Below are 25955 nucleotides of genomic sequence, written 5' to 3'. Positions count from 1 at the left end.
ATTTTTATACATATGCAACACGTATGTTTATTTTTTTTAATAGTTTTAGAATTTTATACTATATTCACATCATTAGAGAGAGAGAGAGAGAGAGAGAGAGAGAGAGAGGAGTAGAGAGAGAGAATATATTTTTATACATATGTAACATGAATGTTCATTTGTTTTGTATTGTTTAGGTTTTTATACTATATTCACATCTTTCTTTAACAAAAAAAAAAAAAAAAAAAAAATGCCTCCCTTGGTATCTATCAAATGCCTTCTCTATGTCTATAAATGCAAAGTAGAACTTCCAATTACCTTCCAGCCTCTTTTCCTGTAACTGTACCTCTCCATCAGAAAAACAGCACTGCTGTTCACAATTGCCAGTACAGTAATCTCTCATCAATTATTCTTTTTAAGACCATCAGCAAATGTTGCATAAATGCGATTCCTTTATAATTATCACACTCCATAATATCTCCGTTTAAAAACGTTTACCTTCTTCCCAGTAATCTGGCATTAGCCAGCCTTCCCCCCCGCCCCGACAAACTCCCAGGCTGCCCTCAAAAGTTCCAGTACCCTTTCTTCCCCTCCTCTATTAAGTACCTTCAACAATTCAATTTGCACCTCTGGTGGACCTGGTATTTTACTTTGCCATTCTTCATTTTACTTGTATCAGTCTTTACAGCTCTGCTGGATAGCAAATAGCAAAGTTCCTGGTTGAGATATTTCTGAGGATCCAAAGGGATCATGACAGATGGAAGACTGGTGATCCGAGGGACATCTGGGACATGAGTGTAGGCAACCACAATGGGGTTCTGATGAAGCAACCCAATGTTATTTTAAGGAATGGATAACAGTCAAACTCCAAGGAAAATATTTCATGGAGAAAAATCACAGAGTGAAAAAGTTTTGTGATGTTAGCTGTTAATAATTGTTCATGGTGGCAATCCAACAATGAGTATGGATCATCATAAAACTTTATATTAATTTTTTCCTTTACAGGGTTAGTCATGAAATGAGTTCTTGACACACTCTTCTGTCCTGTACACTTCCTACCTGAAATCCCATTAAGTTGAGGTTGTTTATTCCCCTTTTCTATCATTTCCTGGGCCTTCCTAAAGGTCTTTTAGTCCTGCTGCTTTCATTTCTACTGTTCTGCCCAACTGTTACCCTCTCATCACGTGTCCAATCCATCTCAGTCTGTTTTCCAGCCTCTTAACGCCACACATCTCTGCCAGTTCCTCATTTGTACACGCAGTCCCCAGGTTATGGCTTTCTGACTTTACGGCACTTGGCTCAAAACACCGTTAACCTGATTTTATGGCACACCAAGCGGTTTTACGGGACCATAAGTGGTTTTACAGTGCCATACTCAGTTTTACAGCACCGTAACCCAGTTTTTATGGCACCATGAGCACCATTTATTCCCATTTTTACAGGCAGTCCCCGGCTACCGGAGGGCTTGGTTATCGGCAATCCAAATTTTCAGGGCTTGTCTAGTGATGAAAATTGGCGATTTTTGGTGCCAACATGCGCCGATTTCCTCTTATCAGTGCCGGTACATACCTAACAGAGGTGCTGACACCTGAAAACCAGTGATTTTCAGTTATCAGCGATTTTCGCTTATTGTCACGCTGTCAGAACGGAAACCCTGCCTTTAACCGGGGACTGCCTGTATTATGATGATTCCAGTTTACAGCGTTGTTTGGGTTACAGTGTGCCGGCGGGAATGGGACCCCTGCCATAAACCAGGGACTGCCTGTATTACAATCTTCTCATCTTACTCTGACAATGAATCTTACCATTTTGTAGTTATACCTTTCCAAATCACCTCCATTTTCCTTATCCAATATATTGAAGTCAAATGAGTACCTTTGATCAGGTGTTTTGGGTAAAGGTAGGCTAGGTTTGGTTGGATTATGTCACCAGATAACTTTTGTATGAACAAGAACAGTACATAACTGGATCTATGAAACAGAATGAGAGACATAAAATTCACACAAAAGAAAAACCAGTATAAGTAACTTATCAGGCTTCTTTACTTGATCAGATATACAGTTGACCCTTGTTAAATCGGACCCCATTAATCCACATATCAGATAAGGTGGGCGCCAAAGAGGGTCAGCCGATTTAATATATGTAATGTTTGTCCACGATTCAAGATAGTTACTGTTCCAACAGTCGTCGCGTACCTTTTCCTTTTTATGTACCAAAGGTAAATGAAAACTTTTCATTTATATTCTTATTTTACATATGTATACTGTTCTGTATTTATACTGTACTAAACTGAAATGCTTTTAACTTGGGACCAATTTAACTTGCGCACAGTACGCACTGTCATTAAGAAACGCTATTGTCTGGAAGGGTAGGAAGTATCGTAGCCAATTACTGAGCATTAACAGTTTTACCCATCTGCTGCCTGACTGGTAGCTACAGTACGATGCTTTGTATGTTTTTTAGGAAAGAAAAGACAAGACAAAGGTAAATTTTACAGCCGTAGAGAGAGAGAGAGAGAGAGAGAGAGAGAGAGAGAGAGAGAGAGAGAGAGAGAGAGAGAGAGAGAGAGAGAGAGAGAGTTGCCAGTTCCTCTATGCAGCGTAATTCTATCCACAAGAGATTAAAGACAAGAATTTTGTTTTAAAGGTGTCAACGCAGCATAAGTAAATATCTTCTGAGCAAAATATATATATATATATATATATATATATATATATATATATATATATATATATATATATATATATATATATATATATATATATATATATATATATATATATATATATATATATATATATAATATATATATATTTTGTTGCTGAAGAATCTCTGAACCAACAATTTTGCACTCAAAATAATAAGAAGGAATTCATTCTATTCTTCATGTAATCAGTAAGATACATACACTATTACAAACTATGTATTGTATTCAAAACACACTCACTTATGTCATCGTTACGTCATCGTCAGCTTCTCTGAGCAAAACATTCTTTCCCAGACAGAATACAGCTAAACCTGATTGGCTGCCTGGATGCCATGGAGATTTGCTAGCCAATGACAGCCCTCTACTTCTACGTTTGAAGGTTGCCATGATCGTGATTATTTGACTGCTGATGGCAAAAATTACTCAATAATTTGCTTTATATACAATAAACCCCCGTATTCGTGGTCTCACCATTTGCGGATTTCTCTGTGGAACATATCTACCCATTATTTGTGGAAAATTCACCCATTTGCAGTATTTTTCACTGAGAAATATTCACTAACTACTGTATTTTCATATAATTTTCATGACTAAATGCACTTTTTGTGATAAAACTATTAAAATACTCAGGTATAAGCATTTCTAGAGAGTTTTTTTGTGTGTAAACTATCAAAATAGGCAGTTCTAAGTGTTTTTAGGGAGGTTTTAAGTATTCACAGATTTTAGCTATTTGCAGGGGGGTGTGGTATGCATTCCCTGTGAATACAGGGGGTTTACTGTGATTATTTCTTTGTGAAAACAAGAATTCAACAATAATTTTAACTATAATATAGTCTGTCGTGGTGATGTGTCATCACTTGCGAATCCTATTCCCAGACCGTCCTTAGATTTACAACTGTAAACTGGTGATGACATTAGTAACAATAAAAAACAATCCTCTCCAAGATCGATATGATGAAATCTATTTTATAGACTTATTTATCATTAAAATTCACAAGTTGAATTGCAATTATTTTGATCATGTATATTTTTGCATTTTATGGAATGTTTTTGTTGAAAACAAAATGTGTTAGTGAACTTATGCTCTTAATTGCCCCATTATTTTATTATTGATGGTTTTAATTGTCCCACTATTTTATTACTGATGATCTTCATTATCTCACATTCAATTACCAGTATATTAATATAAATAACAATAAACTATAATGAATAACTAAAATGAAAATATGAAAAAGGGTAAAAAAATGGTTTTGCTGCAATAGTGATGTTTGATTATGCTCCTGACCCCACAGTTCCCAAATCTGAAAAATTCCCAAAACCGAAACACATCTGGCCCTGAGGATTTTGGGTAAAGGATTGTGTACCTGTAATCTAAATTTCAATATCTTAACTTTCATTTTACAGACTCCACTTCTTTTTACTTAACAATTATGCGTTCATGTTTCGGCCTAGGCATCTACATATGTGGTTTAATTCTATAATTTTTATCAAATTTTATTCATCACATTTTTCATCTTTTACCATGAGCTTTAATTCAAACGTTTCTACATTGGTTTATCATCATACTCTTTATAAAAATAATGAAATACAGTATATTTATAGGTATATAGATATCACCGGTTAAACCGGACTATCGGCTAAGACAGACACCCCTATTAGTCCGTCTTAACGAGGGTCGACTGTAATGATTATTTGCTAGGCTACCTTCTTGGATGTAATGACTCTTTAGATAACTCTCTTTTATAGAATGTTAAGTGTAAAGTTCAGTTTTGGCTAGAAATTATGTGGATTACTGTCAGTTGTGGGATTTCTTAAAAATGTTAAGAGTAGGCTATACTACAATTTGTTTGTTATTTCTCAGACATCATATGAACAGACTCCAGAGCATCTGGTAAGCAGAGGGGATACTGTTATTCAGAAAATTCATACATTTGAACTATTCACCTATTTATGCCATAACCTTTGATGAAGTACATCATAGATTTTTTTGAAGATGCTCAAGTTTACCAATAATAAATATAAATGAACTGAAAGTACAATGCCCTACTTAATGAAAAATATTTCATAAGAGAAAAAATTTACCACAACGCAGTCTGTGTTATCTTAACACAAACTACTGCTAATCTGTAAATGATAACTGTGTTTGTAACCCAGTTTATCAGTACTACGCACTGCCTGATAGCATGCTAAATGAACTATCTTGTATAAATAAACAGTTACCAAACAATCCTATATATAAGTAACCAGCATTGCAAAATAATCTATAAATTTCTGGCAATGTCCTGAATGATTAAAACAAAGTAGCTTTGCATATTTCACAGCATATTATAACATATATTACGCTATGATTATTAAGAGGGTTAACCAGACAAGTGAGTTAAAATAATTCACTTATATCTCTAGCCTAAAGGGTTTGACTCTAATTATATTTAATTTTATTTCATAATTTGCACTTTTTGAAAAAAATTATTAATGGGACAGACTGAAAATTTCTATAAAATTTCCTCACCAGATTTTAACCTAATTCATTTCAAGTAGCTGAAAGGACCATCTATAACTTCTCAAAATCAGACATGAATGTGAATCCGTGACGTCATCATACAATATTTTTATTGTACTCGCTCTTGGTTAAAGCTTGGATATTCGTGCAATAGTTCATGTTATGTACTTTATACTTCAATAGCTTGAGATGTAAAAGAATCTTTATTTATAATTATTATTAAAGGATATTTTAGCCTGAACTTGAAGAATAATGGGTGTGAATAATCATTTCCAAAAACCTTAACCCTTAAACGCCGAGCCTCTATTTACAAAAGTGTCTGCCGTATGCCGGCGGCGTTCAGGAGTTAGTGTCGAAGCGGAAAAAAAGTTTTTTTAAAAAAATCATAGCACGCTTAGTTTTTAAGATTAAGAGTTCATTTTTGGCTCCCTTTTTTGTCATTGCCTGAAGCTTAGTATGCAACCATCAGAAATTAAAAAAAATATCATTATCATATATAAATATTGGAATATATGACAGCGCGAAAAAAAATTTCATATATAATTGTATACAAATCGTGCTGTGAGCAAAACGGTTAAAGCTAATGAGTTATTTTTTTTTTGTATTGTACACTAAATTGCAATGATTTTGGTATATAACAAATTGTAAAACGATCAAAGCAACACAGAGAAAATATTATCACAAAATGATGCAAGAATTCGTAACGTGCAGATGTAAAAAAGTTTTTTTTTTAAATTCACCATAAATCGAAATACTGTGCTAGAGACTTCCTATTTGTTGCAAAATGAAGGTAATTGATTGAATATTACTAGACTGTAAGTGTATTAGCTTACAATTGCAGTTTTCGACCATTTCGGTCGAGTTAAAGTTGACCGAAGGTTGAATTTTTTCTATCGTGATTTATATGAAAATATTTAAAAACTGATAAAAGCTACAACCATGAGTTATTTTTTGTTGTATTCTACATGAAATTGCGCACATTTTCATGTATAACACTTTATGTAACGCCTAATAGAAAACCGTGCAAAAATTACGACAAGGTGACTAAAGAATTTCTGAGATTTTCAGCAGAGTTACCGCACGCGGAGGTAAAGAAAAAGTTTTTTCAAAAATTCACCATAAATTGAAATATTGCGCTAGAGACTTCCCATTTGTTGCAAAATGAAGGTAAATGATTGAATGTTACTACAATGTACGAGTTTTAGCTTACAATTGCATTTTTCGACCATTTCGGTCGAGCCAAAGTTGATCGTAGGTTTAAATTTTGGCACTTATCGTGATTTATATGAAAATATTTCAAAACTGATAAAAGCTACAACCATGAGTTATTTTTTGTTGTATTCTACATGAAATTGCGCACATTTTCATATATAAAACTTTATGTAACGCCTAATACAAAACTGTGCAAAAATTACGACAGTGACTAAAGAATTTCTGAGATTGTAAGAGCCTGACGCCGTCTCTTCCAAACATGTGTGTTTGTGCGTTCGTCGTCCATTGGAGTGGCGAGACGTTTGGCGTCTTCACAAACAGAAACATACACACAGTTTGATACAGAAGATTCGTTGGAACATTATGAGTACATGATTAGAATGCTTGCATGGCAATGCAAGTAGTGGTGATTGTACGTACATCAAGACAACAATGGTTAGGGAGAAACAGACGGAAATATTGTATGGTTGAAATCGTGTTCCTTTAGGGAAAGAAAACGAGATGCTCTTGTTGTCTTGTCCACTCCGATGGACGACGAACACATGAACACACACGTGTTTGGAAGAGACGGCGTCAGGCTCTTACAAGATTTTCAGCAGAGTTAGCTCGGACGTAAGGAAAGTTTTTTTCAAAAATTCACCATAAATCGAAATATTGTGCTAGAGACTTCCCGTTTATTGCAAAATGAAGGTAAACGATTGAAAGTTATTAGAAAGTAAGAGGTTTAGCTTACAATTGCATTTTTCGACCATTTTGGTTGAGTCAAAGTCGACCAAAGGTTGAAATTTTGGCACTTATCGTGACTTATATGAAAATATGTCAAAATTGATAAAAGCTACAACCATGAGTTATTTTTTGTTGTATTCTACATGAAATTGCACACATTTTCATATATAAAACTTTATGTAAATGCTAATAGAAAACGGTGCAAAAATTATGACAAAATGACTAAAGAATTTCTCAGATTTTCACCAGTCAGCTGATGCTTTCTTTTGGGATAAGAAAGAAATTCGCGCATGCGCAGCTGGGTCACGCTTGTAAACAAAACAACAGCGTGATCCGTGAACTCCCAGCATCCCTCAAGGCGCGATTTAAAATTTTTCGCAAACGAGGCCTGTAAGTATTTTTCCGCAAATATTTAAAAAAACTTTTTGCAGTCGACGTATTTTACGTCCACTTGGCACCCGACAGACAATTTTTGTCGAAGTAAAATACGTCCAGTCGGCGTTTAAGGGTTAATAACAATTTATTAAGTTCCATGTCTACTGACATGGCTACATACACTTTGTCAAACTATGAAAAATAACACATTTTAAAGTACAAGCAATCCTTCAATTTGGCTATCCAGATTAATAGAGCCAAGGGCCCATTGGATAACGGTGAAATCCGGATAACGGCGAGTAAAAAAAATCTTGGGATGTTCAAGGGCAACTCCGCACCCTTCCTCACCTAACCCTGTCAATACCACTTAACTGTAAACACTCAATATGCACATCACACTTTAAACCGAAAACTTGGTGCAAAAAGCAATTATCTACTTTTTTTCCCCATATTTGTAACAAAATATACTACATAAATTTACTGAAAAACATGCATCCCCTTCCTTTTCTCTCTCTCTCTCTCATAAATGACACAGTTCAGCAGGTAGGTAGCCTACATGTGTCTACCCACAGCCTACCGTGATTTTATGACCATTAATGTATTTTCATACAGCAGCTTCCCTATCAGTTGTTACCATATTGTATTATCTTACACGATACAAAATGTGTGTGTGAACTACTGACCTAGGCTAACCCAGGTGTTGCACTCACTGTATCCATTTGCTAAGTCAAATGGGCTATTACAGCTGTATTTAAGATAAAAGTAATGGTAATGAAAGTGTTATTTTACTTACAGAATCCAAGACAAACAGACCAAATTCAAAACATGGAGATAAAATCGTTCAAATGAAAATTACACCCTTTTTGTTGATTCTTGCTCTGCTGTGTATAGAACTTATCATACAGCCGAGAGAAATTACAATAATTCCTTGAAAAGGAAACTTGAAGGAATTACTCAGCCTCATCTGTGGTATACCAAATTGGCATCACCTGTCTTTGGGTCAGGCTCGTCTTTCATTCCACCACAAAGTACTAACAGATGATGGTAGATTGGTTACTGGCCCTAAGGGAAAGGCTGAACTGCTTCATCAAGCTTTTGAAGCTAAGCAATCATCTGAGGATGTCCCTCTCCCTGATACTTGACATCCTGAACCTATTCTTACAAAATCTGGGATGTTAAGAAAATTCTGGATCATCTTGATAGCTGGGGTGGAGAAGATCCTGATGGTTTCTTCCTTCTGTTTTTGAAAAAATTTTCTGAGTTGTCTCCCGAGATCAGTGGATTCTATAGATTTTTACGTCGACATAGTTGCTTTTTGGGTGAGCACAAGCTTAGTAATAAAGTGTGTGTTCCAAAGAGTAGCATATTTGCAGACTGCAGTAATCACAGCCCAATCTCTAGTCTACTTGTGCTCTCCAAAGTTGCTGAAAAACTTATTTTTAAGCCTCTACAGCATGGTAATCTAAAGGCCTAGCCACACCCAAAGGTTCAGCTACAGGTGTCCTCGCCTCTGCTGAGGGTTCAAAAGACACTGCGTGGAGGTTGTCTCTCGGGAGTCCAATTTTCCCTTCTACACTGCTGCTTTCATGTTACCCTTGGAAAAAAGCAAAGGAAAGCCCAATACCAAGCAATTCCTGGGATTTCCTCTTCCTCCTCCTCAAGGAGAATGATAAAGGAGGAGAAAAAGAGGAGGATGGGCAAGCAATTGACAACAATAAAGAGGAAGAGTAAGGAAAAGCCTGTAATTCCTGTCCCCTTAGCCTGAGAATTGATCTATGCTATGTTTGTCATTGCTATGGTCATAGAAGCCTCAATTAATACTACTAAGGCATCTCCTATAGTAGTGGGGAAGTGGTTTGCTTGACTGCTGGATTGCAAGGAACCCTCTAATCTACAGATCAGACTGTTAACCTGATTCAAAGCACAAAAGGACCTGCAATCACGCAATTGGAACAACTGCTTTGCTTTCTGAGTGGACCCTAAAGAAAGCTCCACTGACAATAGTGTCAAACAAGGAGGCTGTGGTTACTTAACCATAATCAGTAGGCTCACAAAGGCACCATGCAAACTCTAAACCAGGGGTGGGGAACCTTTTCGTGCATGAAGACCACATTGAAATTCACTGTCCCTCACAGAGGCCGCATTCAATAGGCGACTGTTTTTTACAGTTATTTTAAACCTTTTGTAAACATAGCATAATATACAGTAATAGAAAGACTGGGGTACAAAACTTAATGTGACAAATAGTTTACAGTATCTACCCTTTACACAAATTATTGATGTCTTTGAGATTGCTTACTTTGAGACAGCATTTTGATATCGGGCTCTAAAATAGTGGTTTTCAATTTTAACTGATCTTGCAGATATTCATCTGTCACCTACATTCTAAGAGTTCTTGATTTGTGTCAAGTACGTGAATGTGGATTCACAACACTATGTTGTACAAAAGCACGAAATCAGTCAGCATGCTAAGATGAGGACATTCTACTGCCTTTCTCCATATTTCAGTGGGATCTTCCCTGCTGTCAGAGATTTCAGGATACTATCTTCAGACAACTCAGTGAGTTCCATTTGTAACTATTTGGGTGCCTCTGATACATCACCTAAGTGAGGCAGAAAAGCTAGTTTCAAGGTGATGTCATGCTTTTCAAAATCACTAAAGCTTTCACTATACTGTATTCTTCTATTAATAAGTCTTAAACTGACTCATAGTCTTCAAAATTTTCACAGATATACTCTTCATTTTTTGACTGAGCAAGAAGGGACTTGAAAATAACAACCTCTTAATAAATACCAGAAATTTTTGCCACATATATATATAATTTATTTTTGCCTTGCAATGAAATATTCTTCTAATTTTGTTTTAACATTACATCACATACAAATGCAACTTCTCTGCGAAAATTTGCGTCTGATATTTCATAATACCTATTGTTTTCTTTGAAAAGTCAATTATTTTCTCTCGTAAAGACAAAATTTCTACCAATACACCACTTGTCCTTGTGACAACCAGCATACTTTCGAACGATAGGGCAAATCTACACTTACTATCTAGTCATCCATCAGCAGCATGTTCTGAAACTGATGATGCCTCATGGCATTTGCTTGAAAGTTAGGTTCATTTTTCTTATTCTTATGCCTTTTTTTTTTTTTATCTAACAGCGAATTATAAAGCTAAGAGGTTACTTCATTCATTTATTTTACACACTGCACAAATTTAGCATTAGCTTGCACATATTTCATAAGAGTTCTGTAGTTTGATTTTGCTATACGTATATTACTGTAACTGACTGGTTTGGGTTTAGTAGTACTTAAGATTGATCTCTGAAAGGCGCAGAAGGCTGCATTTGATGGTCCAGGAGGCCGCAGGTTCCCCATCCCTGCTCTAAACCAACACTGCTGAAGGGCTTCTGAAGAGGGCCAAGCTTCCAGGATAAACTAATTCTTAAAGCAAGTGGAATATTCTTTGCACAGTGGACATGAATGATTGGACAAAATAATGCTGACCACCACTGAGCACTTTTTCTTTAGCTGTCATAATGTTTTGTTTGGGATTTTTGTTTTTGAGAAAGAGTGACACATTCATTACACTCCCTCCTGGACCAGATTTGGGTATCAGGAAGCAGATGATCATACACTTACCCATATAATGTCAGCTGCTACAACTGCAAAAAGCTCAGTGCTGTTGAGTTTCCAGTAGCAGACTTCCTTTCCATATAAGATGCCCCAGTGTACAGTATCAACTACTACAACCTCCTCAGAGGGGTACAGCAAGACCTGAGTGAGGAGGGGAAGAAGTGCAAGTGCTTTCCTCCCACCGTTTGCCTTCTCAACATTGAAGTTATCCTCCTCTTCCTTCTTGTCTTCTTCACCCTCCTCCCACTGGAGGAAGAAGAGGATATTCAGAATGCCTCTCACAAGAAGTTATGTAAAACTTCAAGCAAATACTCTTACCAATCTCTTGGGGGAGTGGGAGCACTTGAACAGTTTGGGTGATCAGTTAGCTTCTGGTCAGGCTCTGGTTTTGTATTTCCATAAGAACAACATACTTCCAATTTGTGTTCACTTTGGTATGAAGAATGGCTTACCCTAACAATGGGATTGATTTTTTTATTTTGTTGTTATAAGATTCACTATTTCATAATGTCTGCCATATTTTGAAGATGATGGGTCTTAGAGATGTTAGACTATCACTGATTGAGACAGTTTTGTTTAATGATACATCAACACACTGGATGAATGAAGAAACAGTAGACAGTATTAACTAAACAGTAAAAGGTTTGGAAAAAAGTAAACAATTTTTTTTCTCAGAATCACAGTACCTTATTTCTTACTAAAATCCTATATCACACAAAGGTTTTACTTTTCAAGAAGTTCCAACAGACAAACCCCCTCTCTGAACGATGAAGAAAGTCTGGCCTCACTCAGTGCCTGGGAAATTTGCACAACACATACTATAGGTCTGGACTGTCAAGGCTACTTGTTTTTAATGTGGAAATTTCTTGACAAAGAAATGGCTATCCTAGGGTGTGAAGTTTTCACACTGACATTCATTAATTTCAGGTATATGAAAAGTACTGTACTAAACTGTTTTTATTCCTCATTTTTACTGTTTTACAAGCTAATTAAGGTATGCATTCGGCAGGCTAAGTAAACTGTAAGGGTTAGCTAAAGGTTCTAAGGTAGCCCTGTATAAGTCAAGCATAGAACCACTGGACCAACAAGTGCTGTCGAGAGAGATTTCTGTCACAGACCACATGCAGCACAAAATCCGCAAGCTAAGCAGGTCACTAGAAGTCTAATCAAAAGAGGTTTCTTTTCTATTATCAATATCTTGTCTTAAAAGAGGAGCTGACATTACCTGGATAAAGTAAGACTTGCGTGCACTATCCTTGGTGAAAGTGGCAACTCCACAGTGCCGTTTCTGCCACATGTTATGAAAAGGGCCATCTGTTCCAAAGACTTGGACTACTGCTGTGCTTTTAGCCTGTGAAAAAAAAAATACAAAACTAAATTATTATATGTTTAACATAAAAGACATGCATGAAGACCTTGTTATCTCAATTCATTACCTTAGAATCAGATATATCAGAATGAGTTCAGTTCAGAACACAAATTCTGAATTTAAAAATACAAAGCCTCCAAAATATTATGATAAAGGTGCAATACATCTGACCATTTCATGCCTAACCTTTAAAATTCTTTGTTGCAAATCACATGTATGGTAATAGGGTTCACCTCAAAGTGAAAGCTTTCCAAATTCCCTTAAAATATTTTCAGTAAAAAAGTTTCTCATACTATTCTATAGATGCACTGGCTTAGAGTAAGGTTTTGTCCAATGAACTGTATCCAGGTACTTGAGTTTCATTTAATGTTGCAGATACAGGCAGTCTCCAGTTATCGGCGGGGTTCCATTCCCGACAGCGTGATGATATCCGAAATTTGCCGATAACCGAAAATCGGCGATAATAGCGCCGATATCCAGTTATCGGTGCCAATAATTAGCACATATCAGTGGCAAAAATCCAGCTATCGTTGTCGCTAGACAAGCGCCGTAAAACCGGACTGCCGATAACCGGGGACTGCCTATGCTATATATAGCATAAATATTTTCCATGAGCAATGGTTTTACAGTGTATGCATAGGCCACAAGCGACTTGCATTTCCTTAGCTCTAACACATAAAGGCATAGGTTTCTATGGTATTTATCTTACAACTCAAGGTAATTATTTATATTTATGCATTGGCTTCAGTAAATAATAATCAAGAAGTTCAAGAGTACATTGTATGTAGACAGCTAGTCTAGGTTACACTACAAGTTCCATAGCTCAGGCTATTCTTGCTAGACAAGACAGCTGGGGAAGTATTGCATGCAAATATTTTGACATGAAATGCCTTTGATAAGCTATTGCCATATACAGAACAATAAAAAACAAAATAAAACAAGTCAATATATTTTATCAAACTTAAAGTGAATTTGTGGGCAGATTAAGCTAGCCTATTGCAGCCAGATCCTGAATTGGGATTAATAAATTGGGACAATTATTTTAGCTATCTGCTCTTTCAAATGCTGAAAATCTAAACCTTATAGGAGTTCAGGCAGCAAGAGCATAGGTAATATGAGAGCAGTAAGGAGTTAGTTCACGTCTGACCTCATGAAGGGAGTACTTGATGTAAACATGTTTAGTAAAGTACATTAAAACAATTAACACTAATATGTAAATATATTTAGTTGTCATAAAAATTTTAACCAGTTGATTAACTGCATCTCAAACGCAAGCCATGGGTTTGTAACATTAGTGAATTGGAAGAATTAGCAAATTGTCTGGGCAAACAGTTATTCAAAGAACCACATTACAGCAAAAGTAAATCAGGTTTATTAACTTATGCCTTGAAATCATTTGGCATAAAACCACACAAATATCGCAGATGATCCATATTCATTAGAGTTTGTTCATCTTCTGATCAAGTTCAATGAGCTCACTGAGAGAGAGAGAGAGAGAGAGAGAGAGAGAGAGAGAGAGAGAGAGAGAGAGAGAGAGAGAGAGAGAGAGAGAGAGAGAGCACATCTCGTACACCAAGACTTTTTCTGTAATATGACAAATTTAAATTAATTTGTATTTTTCATAGCTAACAAACCTGCAGTCTTAACATTAGAATAAATCTTCTGATGCCAGCTGGAAACTTGTAAAAAACAACAAGAATTGTTTATGCAAAGAATTGGCGGTATCTGGCATCCATCATGGAGGTGAGATGGGAAGCGGGCAGCGACCTTATTTCAACCCCGTGATGTCTTAGTTTTCTTCTTACCACCATTGAGGGAGGTCGCTTATTTCCCTCCTTCCTCTCCGTAGACGACTGTTTTTACGTTTGCCCGTGTTTCTTTGTTGTATTTGTGTTCAGTGTTTGTTTAGTGTTCGTGTGTTTTGGTTTTTATCCAAACCCCAGCTAGAGTTCCTGTAAGCCTCAGAGGAAATGTCCTGGTGTAGGCATCTATCCTTGCCTGCGTTTTCTGGCTTCCTTTGAGACTGACCTCCATTCAACTTGTAGTAGGTGCAGATCGAATGATTGTAATATGACTAACCCTTGCCCTGAGTGTCATTCTTGGTCTCCTGCAAACAAATGTCAGTTGCTGATACAGGGTTGCCAACATGCAACAGTTCCAGTCAAAATTGTTTAAAACATCACTTGCATTGCACATGAAGACTGGATGTTAGAAGACAAATTGTTTCATCATTTAAGTTCTGAATCATATACATATTTTCTTGTCTATATTTATTAATTTTATAACCTGATTTTCTGTTACTTGTAGAGTTCCACTGGCTGGTCTACTCTTTGCACAGGCAACTACAAATTTAAGGTACATGAAAAACAGTACAACTTACTTCTTATTGTTTATTTTTATTGCTTTTCCTATGATAATAGCCTACTAGTGTAATTTGTATCATAACATTTACAAGCAACACTTCTCTAAGTAAATCAGTTGAGTCTAAGACAGCCAAGGCCATGGAACCACTTACCATAGTGTAGACTCACCTAGGATATGTACTTTCCAAGCACGCACAAACACACACACACACCAACTTATTGAGGATGAATTAAACATACTGACTGCTTGTATTTTTCATTTTCATTGAGAGAGCAGCTCAACATGTGCCTGAGTGTGTGTGCTTAAGGTAGGCTACGTGAATTACAAGGTTACACAAAGAGCTTTGGGGTAGCCTACCATTATGTAAGCACAGAGCTACTCTCTTAACTTCGTCGTACAGCACTGTTTTAAGACTCCAGTTGGACTTATCACTGAAGTAACGAGATTTTACTGTAATAACATTCCAAAAAAAAGTAATTATAACAGAACAGAAACGTGTACAGTACCTGACATCGAGCTCCAAGCAATCTGAAAACAACTTCATTTTCCTCTGGTAGCAGGAGAGAAGAGAGCTCATTAAAAGGCAGCTGTTTTCCCCAACTCATCTTGGCAGTCCTCTCAACTGAATTTGGTTAAAATGAGCACCTGTAAAACGTGACGTGTATTATCAATTATGTAATGAGAAAAGTAGCAAATGAAAAACTTATTTCACAGATAAAAAATGTTATCTCTGCAAAAGCCTTGTCCCAAGCCTAGCAAAAGAGAGCAGGATCTGTATTTCAAATATTAACTGTACTGTCCCTTTGGTTAACATGTGAGTGACAATTTCATTTTTGGGAGGGAAGGGAGGTAGATCCATTTCTCTCGCACTGTGCTTAAATATAAAAAATTTTTACACAAATCTTTATTTTTTTCCAGGTATACAAACCAGAGCCTTTAAACAGGAGCACTTCTCAGCCCAAGCCTGAACAGTCATTGAACTTTGTACCAAGGTCATTGACTGGGAAGTACAGGAGGCTGAGTGGGGAATACCCCTCACTCAGTTTATGTTACTAGTTTCTTTTTCTTAGGCTACAGGGACAAAGCGAGGTGGTTGAGGTGGGATTATGTTGTAAAAGGCTCTGGTCTGTATACCTGGGAAAAATACAAATTACTTTAAAAATCTGTTGTTTGTTCCTACAGTAATGCGCAAGCAGGGGATGCAATAACTCCTGTAACCTCCTTTAAGGTCTGGCATGTGGGAAGACAAGAGTTGTAGAACACTGAACATCAGACAACCAGGAAATCCCTCATGAGGGAATTGAAGTCAGAAGGCAGCAAATTCTAGCTAGTACCAAATAATGGGTCCAGAGAAGCTCTACCCATGTCCCCCCTTGTTAAAAGAGAGAGCAGTGTGACACATCTTAGGAAGACATAAATCTTTATGTTTTTGCCAACTATAGGAATCCAGATTTGGATGTCTGTTTGTGGCTGCTTACTTACCGAAATGGCCGCACTTCAGGAAGCTGACTCCAAGGCTAGTTTCATTTACATTGGTGATTACAATCGTCATCAGATAATGCTGCATGTAAGTTTTCCTACCAAGAGACTTGTCTTATGTTAAGGAACAGTCAACTGGACTGTTTGTAGTGTAATTTTATTGAGTTTAGTAGTCAAGCTCTGGTTGTCTATGGGAGAGCTAGGAGAACTTATAATGGAGATCTTGTTCTCCTGTGGTGATGGTGATCTACCCTCGTGTCATCACTCTTTGGAGAGTTGATTCAAGTAAGGTCTCCCCTTGTAGGAGCTGATGGAACTGCTGTGTACTGCCCCATGCAGAGGGCAGTACTTTTGGGTCAAATCTTTATAAGCAAACAGTGTGGTGAGTCCTTGGTTTTGCCTGTCATGCTTTCCAGAACCCAAATTGTGTTCAATAGCCTCAGGTCTAGGGAAGGCAAAAACTTTGCTTTTGGGCCTTGATAGCTATGGCGGCACAGACCCTAACAGGCTCTTTCCTGTCTCTTTTAAAAGAACTGCTGATTTCATTGCTCCTAAGATTACTACTGTTATCAAAATATTAGTTAGTCTTGCAGGTTTTCCTTCCATTTAGAGGAAGGGAAACACTGCAGTACATATTACCTACAGGACTAAGTCTGTCCTCATGTCCCTCAAAATACAGGCCAATTTCAATTACTGTATACCCACTTTTATCCAAGGTTTTCGAGATGCTGCTCTCGAAGTGTCTTTGTAAGTTAGTTGAAAAGAATAAACTGCTACCAGCAATACAGTTTGGATTTCATTAAGGCCTTGGTACTTGGCAATATCCACTGACTTGTAGAGTGCTGTCGATAAGGGTGCAGACGCACTCAAGGTCTGTCTAGATTTTAGTGTAACCTTTGACTGCAAATCATGAAGCACTTATCTACGAGCTATGATTATTGGGCATTGGTGGATCTTTTATTAATATTTTAAATGAATTTCTAATAGGCAGAATCCACAGGGTTTGTGTCATGGCCAATATAGCAGCTTTGGTAATGTCATTTCAGGTGTTCCTAACGGTAATGTTCTTGGACCTTTGATATTCATTATCTATACTAGTGCCATGAAGAACAAAACTGGTTGCATATGCCAATGATGCTACTCTTCTAACTGCTGTTCTTTCTCTGTGCCTTAAATCTGTGGTTGCAGAATCCTTGAACAGAGATCTGGCTTGTATTCATGAGTGGAGTAGGCTTTGGGGTATGAAGCTTAACCCTTCTAAAACTAAAAGTAATAATAGTTAGTCGATAAAAATGCTAAAAAATGCTTTTGATGCAACCTGATTTTTATTTAAATGGTATGGTTTTAAATGTTAGTGACTTTAAAGATTTTATCAGTACTTTTGATAACAAATGTACTTTTTAGAAGCATACTGTATATGTAATATTGCTTCCCCGTTTCTCAAAAAGTTGGTATCTTGCAGAAATGTTTTGGAATGTCTCGGGATGTAGCTATTATACTCAAGCATTTGAAGTCTTTTCTTCTTCCTTGTTTGAAGTATTGTTCTCCAGCGTGGTCTTCCGGTGCTGACCCCCATCTCAAACTCGTGGATAGGGTTATGTCATCAGTCAAGTTTATTTTGCCAACTTGAAATGTTGACTCGTGGCATAGGCATCTATAGTAGTGTGTTCTTTATGTTTGTTGCACAGAATGTAGTGAAACAACAAACATCCTCTGCACTCTTCTTCACCTGGTGTAGCTGTCTTTGCTCACATCACTAGGCAGGTTGCTGCTGCAAACAGTGTATCATTTTCTAGCATTAGGTTTAATACTTCTCAGTTTGCAAGGCATTTTACCTTGGGTAGTGCTAGTGTGGAATCTTCTGATCTCCAAATATTTAAGCAAGGAGCAAATTCATTCCTGCTCTCTGCTGATGTTTCCTGAATCTTCAGTTGTATTGGTTTAATTTTCTAATCTCTCATATTTACAGTATTTATTTATCACATTTTCATATAACTTGTCTCTCTCTCTCTCTCTCTGCAGGCTGATTTCCCTTTGGTCCCCTTGTGGGTTTATAGTCTGTTGACTGTCCATAAGGGTTTTCAGCTGAAGATGTAAGCATATATGGAAACAAAAAGAACTATACTAAGACTGGGTGTTCAAAGTGTAGGAACATATATCTAGCCCAACCTAACTGATACTTTGGCCTGGATGTTGCTCCAGAATGGAGGAAGGGAATAAAAAGTGTACAGTGGACCCACACCTGCTTGAAGTATTTTTCACAGAGAAATATTAACCAATTACTGTATTTTCATGTAATTTTTTACTAAAAGCATTTATGCATTTTTTGTGATAAAACTATTAAAATACTCAGGTATAAGCATTTTTAGAGGGGTGTCAAGTATTCACGGGTTTTAAGGGGTAGTGGTATGCATCCCTTGCGATTACCGGGGGTCGACTGTGCAGTCCTTATGCACTCATAACCCCAGACTTACATTAAGCAAAAGTATTTAGGCAAGATACAGCTCTATCCAAATGGAGCTGGATGCTTACACAACTTGTTAAGTAACCTCAGGACCCACGAAGGTATTCAGGGACAGGCATGCAACGTTCCACCAGTAGAATGAAGAAAGGGATATCTGCCTACACTAAACACTGAAAGGTTCCCCTGAAAAGGCCGAGGACTCTGTGGGTTCTTGTATGAGTACGGTGAAGATGCCCTCCTCGGAGAAGTCATAAGTTCATTGGGTACTTAATGAAGCCAGCAAGAATCTCAAAGTTGGATTTTCCACATTTGCAAAATTACAGCCATCATATTGTGTGCTTGCTGGTAGTGGTGGATTACAGTGTCTGCTCTGCAACACAGAGAGAGAGAGACAGACCTGCATGATGCAACTTTGCAATGATTGCCCAGGGGAAGAGGGTGTCCTGAATTTTCTCAAGTTGCTTGACAGTGTGAAATCAGCTCCAAATGATGTAACTTACAAGCAATGGGTGACTGTTGACCGTTGTACAATGGTTGATAAGGTGGAACCACTTCATGAATACTTATCACCCCTCTAAGCATGAAAATCTGTCGGTTGGTTCGTCATCACTTTGTTGCTCAGCAACAATCCCAGTACTATAAGCAGTTGAAGGAATCGTTACCACCTGAGAGCAATGTAGTTGTAGTAGGGGATTTCTATGAGAATTATTCTTCTAATGTACAGGATGCTGCCCAAGGTTTTAACCGGGACAATTCACCCTTTTGTCATCTATTACAGATCATCTGTAGACCAGGAACTTACCCATTTTAGTGTGTGTTTCTTATCTGCATCACTAAAACACGACACTATAATGGTTTACACATTCATAATGAAGCTTATGACTTATGTTAAATTCAGATGCCCACAATTAAAGAAGGTGCACTATTTCTCAGATGGCCAATATAAGAACAGATATAATTTCACAAACCTTTGTTACTATGAAGATGATTTTGGGCTGGCTTGTGAGTGGCATTTCTTTGCTACATCCCATGGAAAAAATGCCTGTGATGGGATTGGAGGGAAAATAAAAAGAGCTACTGCCCGTGCCAGTTTGCAGAGAACTACTGAGAGGCAAATTCTTACGCCAGAATACATGTTTCAGTTTTGTGAAGAAAGCTTAAGGAAGAAGATCAAATGTGTTTATGGTACTACAGCAGAATTGAAAGAGGCAGAAAAGAAGTTGGACCATCAATTTCAGGAAAGTAGGGCCATTCCTGGAACTCAGAAATATCACAGATTTATTCCCCTCGACAATGAAGAGCCGATGGTGTATCCCATCTCAAGTGGCATCGGAGAAAAGAATAAGGAAAGGTCACATTTCTAATGAACCTACAATACTTGTATTGTGTATTAAACCAGGAGAGTATGTTGGATGCATTTACAACAAGGAAGTTTGGTATGGAATTGTGGAGGAATACTGTGAAGAGTTTGATGACTTCACAGTGAACACTCTACACCCTTCTGGGTTCATCAGGAGCAAGTGCATATTATTATCCATCAAACAAGGATTCATGTGCTGTGCCAGGACATCATATATTAACTGTAATGAGTTGTCCTAGCCTAAGAGGAGGCAGCAGAATTCAATACATTTATTTAAGGGACATATATTCAATTCATAACTGCTGTACTATAAGATGTGATGAAAGAGAGATAGCTGCAAGATGGTACTAGGTCAAGCGTTCAGTCGCAAAATCATTGCATTCAGCAAATAGTTTGGTTACTTCAGCTGTTTTGCCTGATGAACACAATATTGGCTCTGGTATGTGAAACAGATGACCGAGTTGGTATGCGAGTACATAAGTTCGTACATGAGAAAATATAGATTTTGTGTCTAATTCTGCCCAAAAATAAGTCTGATCGTTCATTAGCGAAGCTAGAGCGAGATCGTCAAGACGTAGTTTTGAGTGTTCCAATCTCTTAGAACTGGCAGAATAAGGTAAAGTTCAGACTCTTCTTCTTTTTTCTATGTGAACTGTGGACTTGTGATTTTTACCGTGTTTCAAGACACTTATGAACTTGTGTGGAAAGTTGAACATAACCATTCATGCCACTTTAATATTCTATTTTATTGTGTACTGCTTAACCATTATTAATCATGCATTTTAGACTTTTGTTATTATGTTTTGCACTTGTATATTTTTGGGAGATTACTATTGTGCTTAATTCTTTCGACAGATGTCGGTGGTGACACTGTGGTGACACTATGATGATATCTGTGGAATTGGTGTGGTTATAGAGACGACTATGCAAGCCTTTGCAATGTCGGTATTTCTTATGTGGTTGACTTAAGACTAGACGTTTAATGTCTAAGATGGAGTATGTGCGAGTTTTTGTGTTTACAAGGCTTAGCCATAATAAGACTTTAGTCAGAGATTATTTTGACTTGATAACTCATTTATTATGCATTTTAATCTTTTCTTTGCTCATTCATTACTGGTTGGGTTGGTTTGAATAATAAATCTATTTTTGTAGGAAAGATTGCGTTTCCTTAGATGATCCATTCCTTTTGAGGATGATATTTGAGAAGAGAAAAATCCGTGTGTGTGAGAGAGAGAGAGAGAGAGAGAGAGAGAGAGAGAGAGAGAGAGAGAGAGAGAGAGAGAGAGAGAGAGAGAGAGAGAGAGAGAGAGAGAGAGAGAGTCTGTGTGGGCTGATTGTCAGGGAGAGGTATCAGGGTCGAATTACCATGCGTACCTGAAAATAGATCGCAAAGGCACGTTACGTAAACATTTCTACACGAAATGCTGAATCTGTTGTAGGGGGTATAACACATTTTTCTAAAAAAAGAAATTGATGAAAGCATTGCAAATGCAAAACTTGTGTTGGCTAGCACATGAATCCATAAAGTAAGTGTTGTTCTTTGTTATAACTATTATTTCCAGTGCAGATTAGCAGTAATATAAGTTTTATTTCTTATATTCTTGGTGTTTGCCCAGCTCAAAATTATATCTAAGGACTAAGATATTACAATTCCTAGAATATATAAGCAATTTATAAATTTGGTGTTTACTTAAGTGACACGAAAAGTACCAACAATGATTTTTTTATGGTTTTGTTCACTTGTAAGTTAGTTACATAAAAAGTACCAACATTACCAAACATTTTTATGATTGCTCCTCATAGCTAAGAACCCTGTCTTTGTTTTAATATCTATAAAAAAATCTATATGTTAAAATATGAGCTTAAGTGTGGAAAAATAGGTACAACTGATGCCCGACTTATGAATATGGTGTTCACTTATAGGTTAGTTTCATGAAAAATACTTACATACACAAACTTTTTTTTAGCTGATTCTAATAGCTAATGCCCTTTCCTTCATTTTTTACATCTATAAAAAAAATTCATTTCATACCCCGGAGGTCAAATTGTGACCTCAAATTTTGTTTTTTGTATAACTTTTTTATTTTTCAACCTAGAGTTTAAAACTTGTATATTTGAATTCCTTGGCTCTTTCTGATTCTAAATACATATACAAGTTATGGGTCGGTGAAAATGTGTGACCTCACACATGACCTCAAATTTCCTGAAGTCTTATCTTTTGAACCGTTTGTCGGATTGGTCTAAAAATTTCAAAAATGGATTCGGGGCCTATGATTTCCCTATAAACCAAATTTCAGCAAAATCTGAGAGATGAGGGTGTTAAGCACTGGTTGATCTGACAGAGAATGCCCCATTTACAACATCACATAATGAGTGAGGGTCAGTCTCAATAGAAGAGAGAAACCAATTACATGGCCTGTCCTTCTCTGGACAGCATCTAAACCCTGCAGTTTCCTCTCTAAAAAAAGTTTACGTGACTGAGGGGTTTGCATATATAAAAACAAACAACAATCACACAAATTTCAAGTAAAAAAACAACAAAATAAAATGCAAAACAAATGGCAGTTAAGCAGAGAAACACAAAAATGTCTTAACAAGATGGTGGCTGAAAGCAAAGTGGAGAGCATACCAATGAGTGGGCTGGGCGTCAACCCTACCATTGGTAGTTAACGACCTTGTCTGAAGGTTAAGTGGCCATTCTAGAACAAAGGTTTATATTTATGTAGGAGCAAGTAAAAATTATGCTAGCCTTAGAATTTTCATTTACAAAACTATTGAACTTGTTACTGCATCACGATTTGTCACATGTCCCAAAATAACTTAGGCTAGTCTGACTTTCTATCTGCTAATTCATAACTTAAGAATCACTGCAGGTTAGTGGTTACAGTTCTCATTTGCAATGCCAAGCCTGCCTACTTTACGCCAAGATACTTGGCACTCAGAATCCTACAACAAACTAGCCTAGGCCGCAGACACTCATACACTGTGATTAGCATTGAAACCATTACACACAATAACAATCTCAGCAAATTTGAACAAAACTTCACTTCTGAGTAAACTTCCATCATCTCCAGCAACTGTAATGGCCGGCTGCTCACCAATACCACATAACCCAGTGCCTATCAATGATAATGCAATGTAATTTTACTTGGTAGAACTACAATGTAACAGCAAGACTATTACCTTGGAAATTGATTTTTCCTATACTTATAGTACTGCTGATGAGGGAGGTAGTGTTGTTTATTGTCAATCAATTATTACTAACTTCACACATACCCACCATGGTTGGGGACCCTTTGCGAATGCGGGGTTTTGGCTGTGGGAAATCATTGGGAGAAAGACAGGACTGCCATGTTGTTGTTATGGAATGGTTCCGTGCATGCGCAAGTCATCAGAGAGCCATATGTTCATGAAGGGATTGGCTATGGAAACCTATTATAAAAGGAACTATACTAACCTAACCTAAATTAGCAGGCCGTGTTACTTAGCCATGGGGTGGAGCCCACCAGACCCCCGGTGAAGGAAACTCCACTTTTTACCAAAAACTCTCCTATAGCACTGCGCAAGCGCAATAGCAGTCCAGGATGGCCAGCATACAAAACATATCAGCTCTGATGTTAATTACAGCCAACCAACAAAAAATGGTTTTTTTCGGAAGACTCCAGCTACCTTTCACATTATAATTTATATTTTTCTTAGGTAAAACACAACAAAAAAAAATTTCATCTCAATACATGACCTTCGCAAATGCCTAATAATAGAGAAAAATAATCAATCAAATTATGACTTATAAGGTGCGACAATACCAGGCCCCCATCCCCTCCATAGCTAATACAGCAAAATTGTAACTAGTAAATACCCCTAGGTTATGTTAGGTTGGTATTTTTAGGTTCTTTTAGTGCCCTATCATTTCCTTGCCATTTCTGCAAGTAAAACCCAAAACTGGTTTTTCATGCAAAAATGGCGGTAGAACTATAGGGTAGCTCCGCGTCGCCGACAGCACTATAACTTGACTTTTTCTACAGTTTTTTGGTTGGTAATTATGAATTTACCTTTCATTTTTGGCACTCGAGTCTAATTAACCTGTAATTTACCCCCGAAGTCCACCCAACAAGGGGTTTCCATACGCGATCTTCACAAGACAGAGCACGGGTATGTGTTTCGAATGGTTCATATCCCGTCTGGCAACTGCAATAACTTGTTAACGTATGGGTTCCCAACCACCCCCCGGGCCAGTACTAAACACAGCAAAGGGACATTCCATTTGGCCGACAACAAACAGATGCACCGCCAGTATCAGAACCCCTAAAAATGTAGAACAAACCAGTTGAAAAGGTAATAACAGGTGCGGAGCTAATATACAGAATTACCAAAATGGCTAGCTGGAGTCTTCGGAAAAATTACCCCAAAAATAACGCTAAATTGTTAATAAGCAGCCAAAATACTATAGGAAAAGTCAATTTTCAAGGTTATACCCGATGTGGAGCAACCCCATAGTTCAACCTTTTACTTTAAACCATTATCCATTTTGCAAATATAATTTTCCTATGATGCTCATTTCATTAACGTTTCTCATTTCGTTTTATTCACAAATGACCTAACCAACCTCATCTGACCGAATTAACTTGGGGTACCCTGTCCTTACCACTTGTGCATAATATTAGGCTAGTTTGAAAACATTCCATGAACTTACCCTAATCTCAACGTGAACTATCAGTGGGATTAAGGTACTTGTATTTAACTCGTTTTGTGTCCCCAAACCCACCAAAATCCCTACTTTCCTAAAAATAAAAAAAATACGACAAACAACGTAAAATAAATAAGATAACGAACAGCTACCCTAAACCAGCCTATGAAATGACACTTGGAATCATCCTTCGAAGACGGCATTCGTTTTCCGATATCTTGTTTGTGGATACAGGATAAGGATACGCATATTAAGGCTTATGGCAGGTTAGGGGACCATGCACAATATTTCCACAATTACCTGAACGACGAACAGTTGATATATCAAGTAATAAAACGGAGTTTTCATAAACCCTGGGGAAAAGTTTTCCTCCTTTCTTATCGAAGTTGACGCGCTTCGTTTGTTTACATTTGGACGATAAACAGCCTCAGCTGACATCACTCTTGGCACCGTTCACTTTGATACATTCAACTTTTATATATATATTATTGACCTAAGGTCATGATAAGTTTAAATTCAAATGTTGCAGAATATTATTATAAATGTGTTAGAGCGAGAAATTTCTCTTGTTTCGCGCCTTTACCTTTAGATAAACCGTTTAACAGGTTGAAGTCGGCACTGTTCTCTAAGATCGGATATGACCAATACATTAAAAACTTTTTTACTATAATAAAAAATGCTTAAATATCTGTATGTGATTATTCTTCAAATTTTAGATTTTAGAATCTATATAAGTTTACGTCCTGATCTTTTAATATTATTCATTGGTAGCGTCTTGGCCAAACCTCCGAGAACTCATTGCTGTCAATTTCGTTTTTTTTTTTTTCAGAAGTTTGATTTTAATTAAAAACAGAAATAAGAAAATACGCAACAAGTTCATGACTATAATACTCAATACAATTAGTCATAAGCCTTATTTTTTTATTTGCTGTATCTTAATATTTTGGCATGTTTCATCTTTGTTCTTGATTACCGGAAGACGTTTCCTGTCCTCATTCGTTGGACGCCATGATCTGCTTCCATTGGTTTTATTATTATCTAGGAGACAAAGGTTTATTCTAGTAATTTTTTGGTTTATGTTCTTTCTTCGGGTCTTT

The 25955-nt window shown here is 37.0% G+C and overlaps 1 protein-coding gene across 6 annotated transcripts in view; it reads right to left on the bottom strand.

Annotated features, from left to right (window-relative positions):
* LOC136856043 (actin nucleation-promoting factor WASL-like) overlaps positions 1–25277 on the bottom strand; it is a 62870-nt gene extending 37593 nt beyond the window's left edge. For 4 of the 6 annotated variants that reach the window (XR_010858202.1, XR_010858203.1, XM_067133604.1 and 1 more), the window contains exons 1-3: positions 25159–25264; positions 15375–15513; positions 12361–12486 (exon numbers count right to left, since the gene is read on the bottom strand). Coding sequence is in view for 3 of the 6 variants with exons in the window: in XM_067133604.1 (XP_066989705.1) it covers positions 12361–12486; positions 15375–15473 (225 nt within the window). In the remaining 3 variants the exon portion in view is untranslated. Of the gene's footprint in view, positions 1–12360; positions 12487–15374; positions 15514–25158 lie in introns of those variants that run through there. The other 2 variants (XM_067133605.1, XM_067133607.1) reach the window with 2 other exon arrangements.
* Positions 25278–25955: the final 678 nt, after the last annotated feature.

The sequence above is a fragment of the Macrobrachium rosenbergii genome, chromosome 34 (genome assembly GCF_040412425.1).
Source record: "Macrobrachium rosenbergii isolate ZJJX-2024 chromosome 34, ASM4041242v1, whole genome shotgun sequence".
NCBI lineage: Eukaryota > Metazoa > Arthropoda > Malacostraca > Decapoda > Palaemonidae > Macrobrachium > Macrobrachium rosenbergii.
The sequence above is the reverse complement of the archived record's forward strand: the minus strand, read 5'-3'. Positions and strand labels throughout refer to the sequence as shown.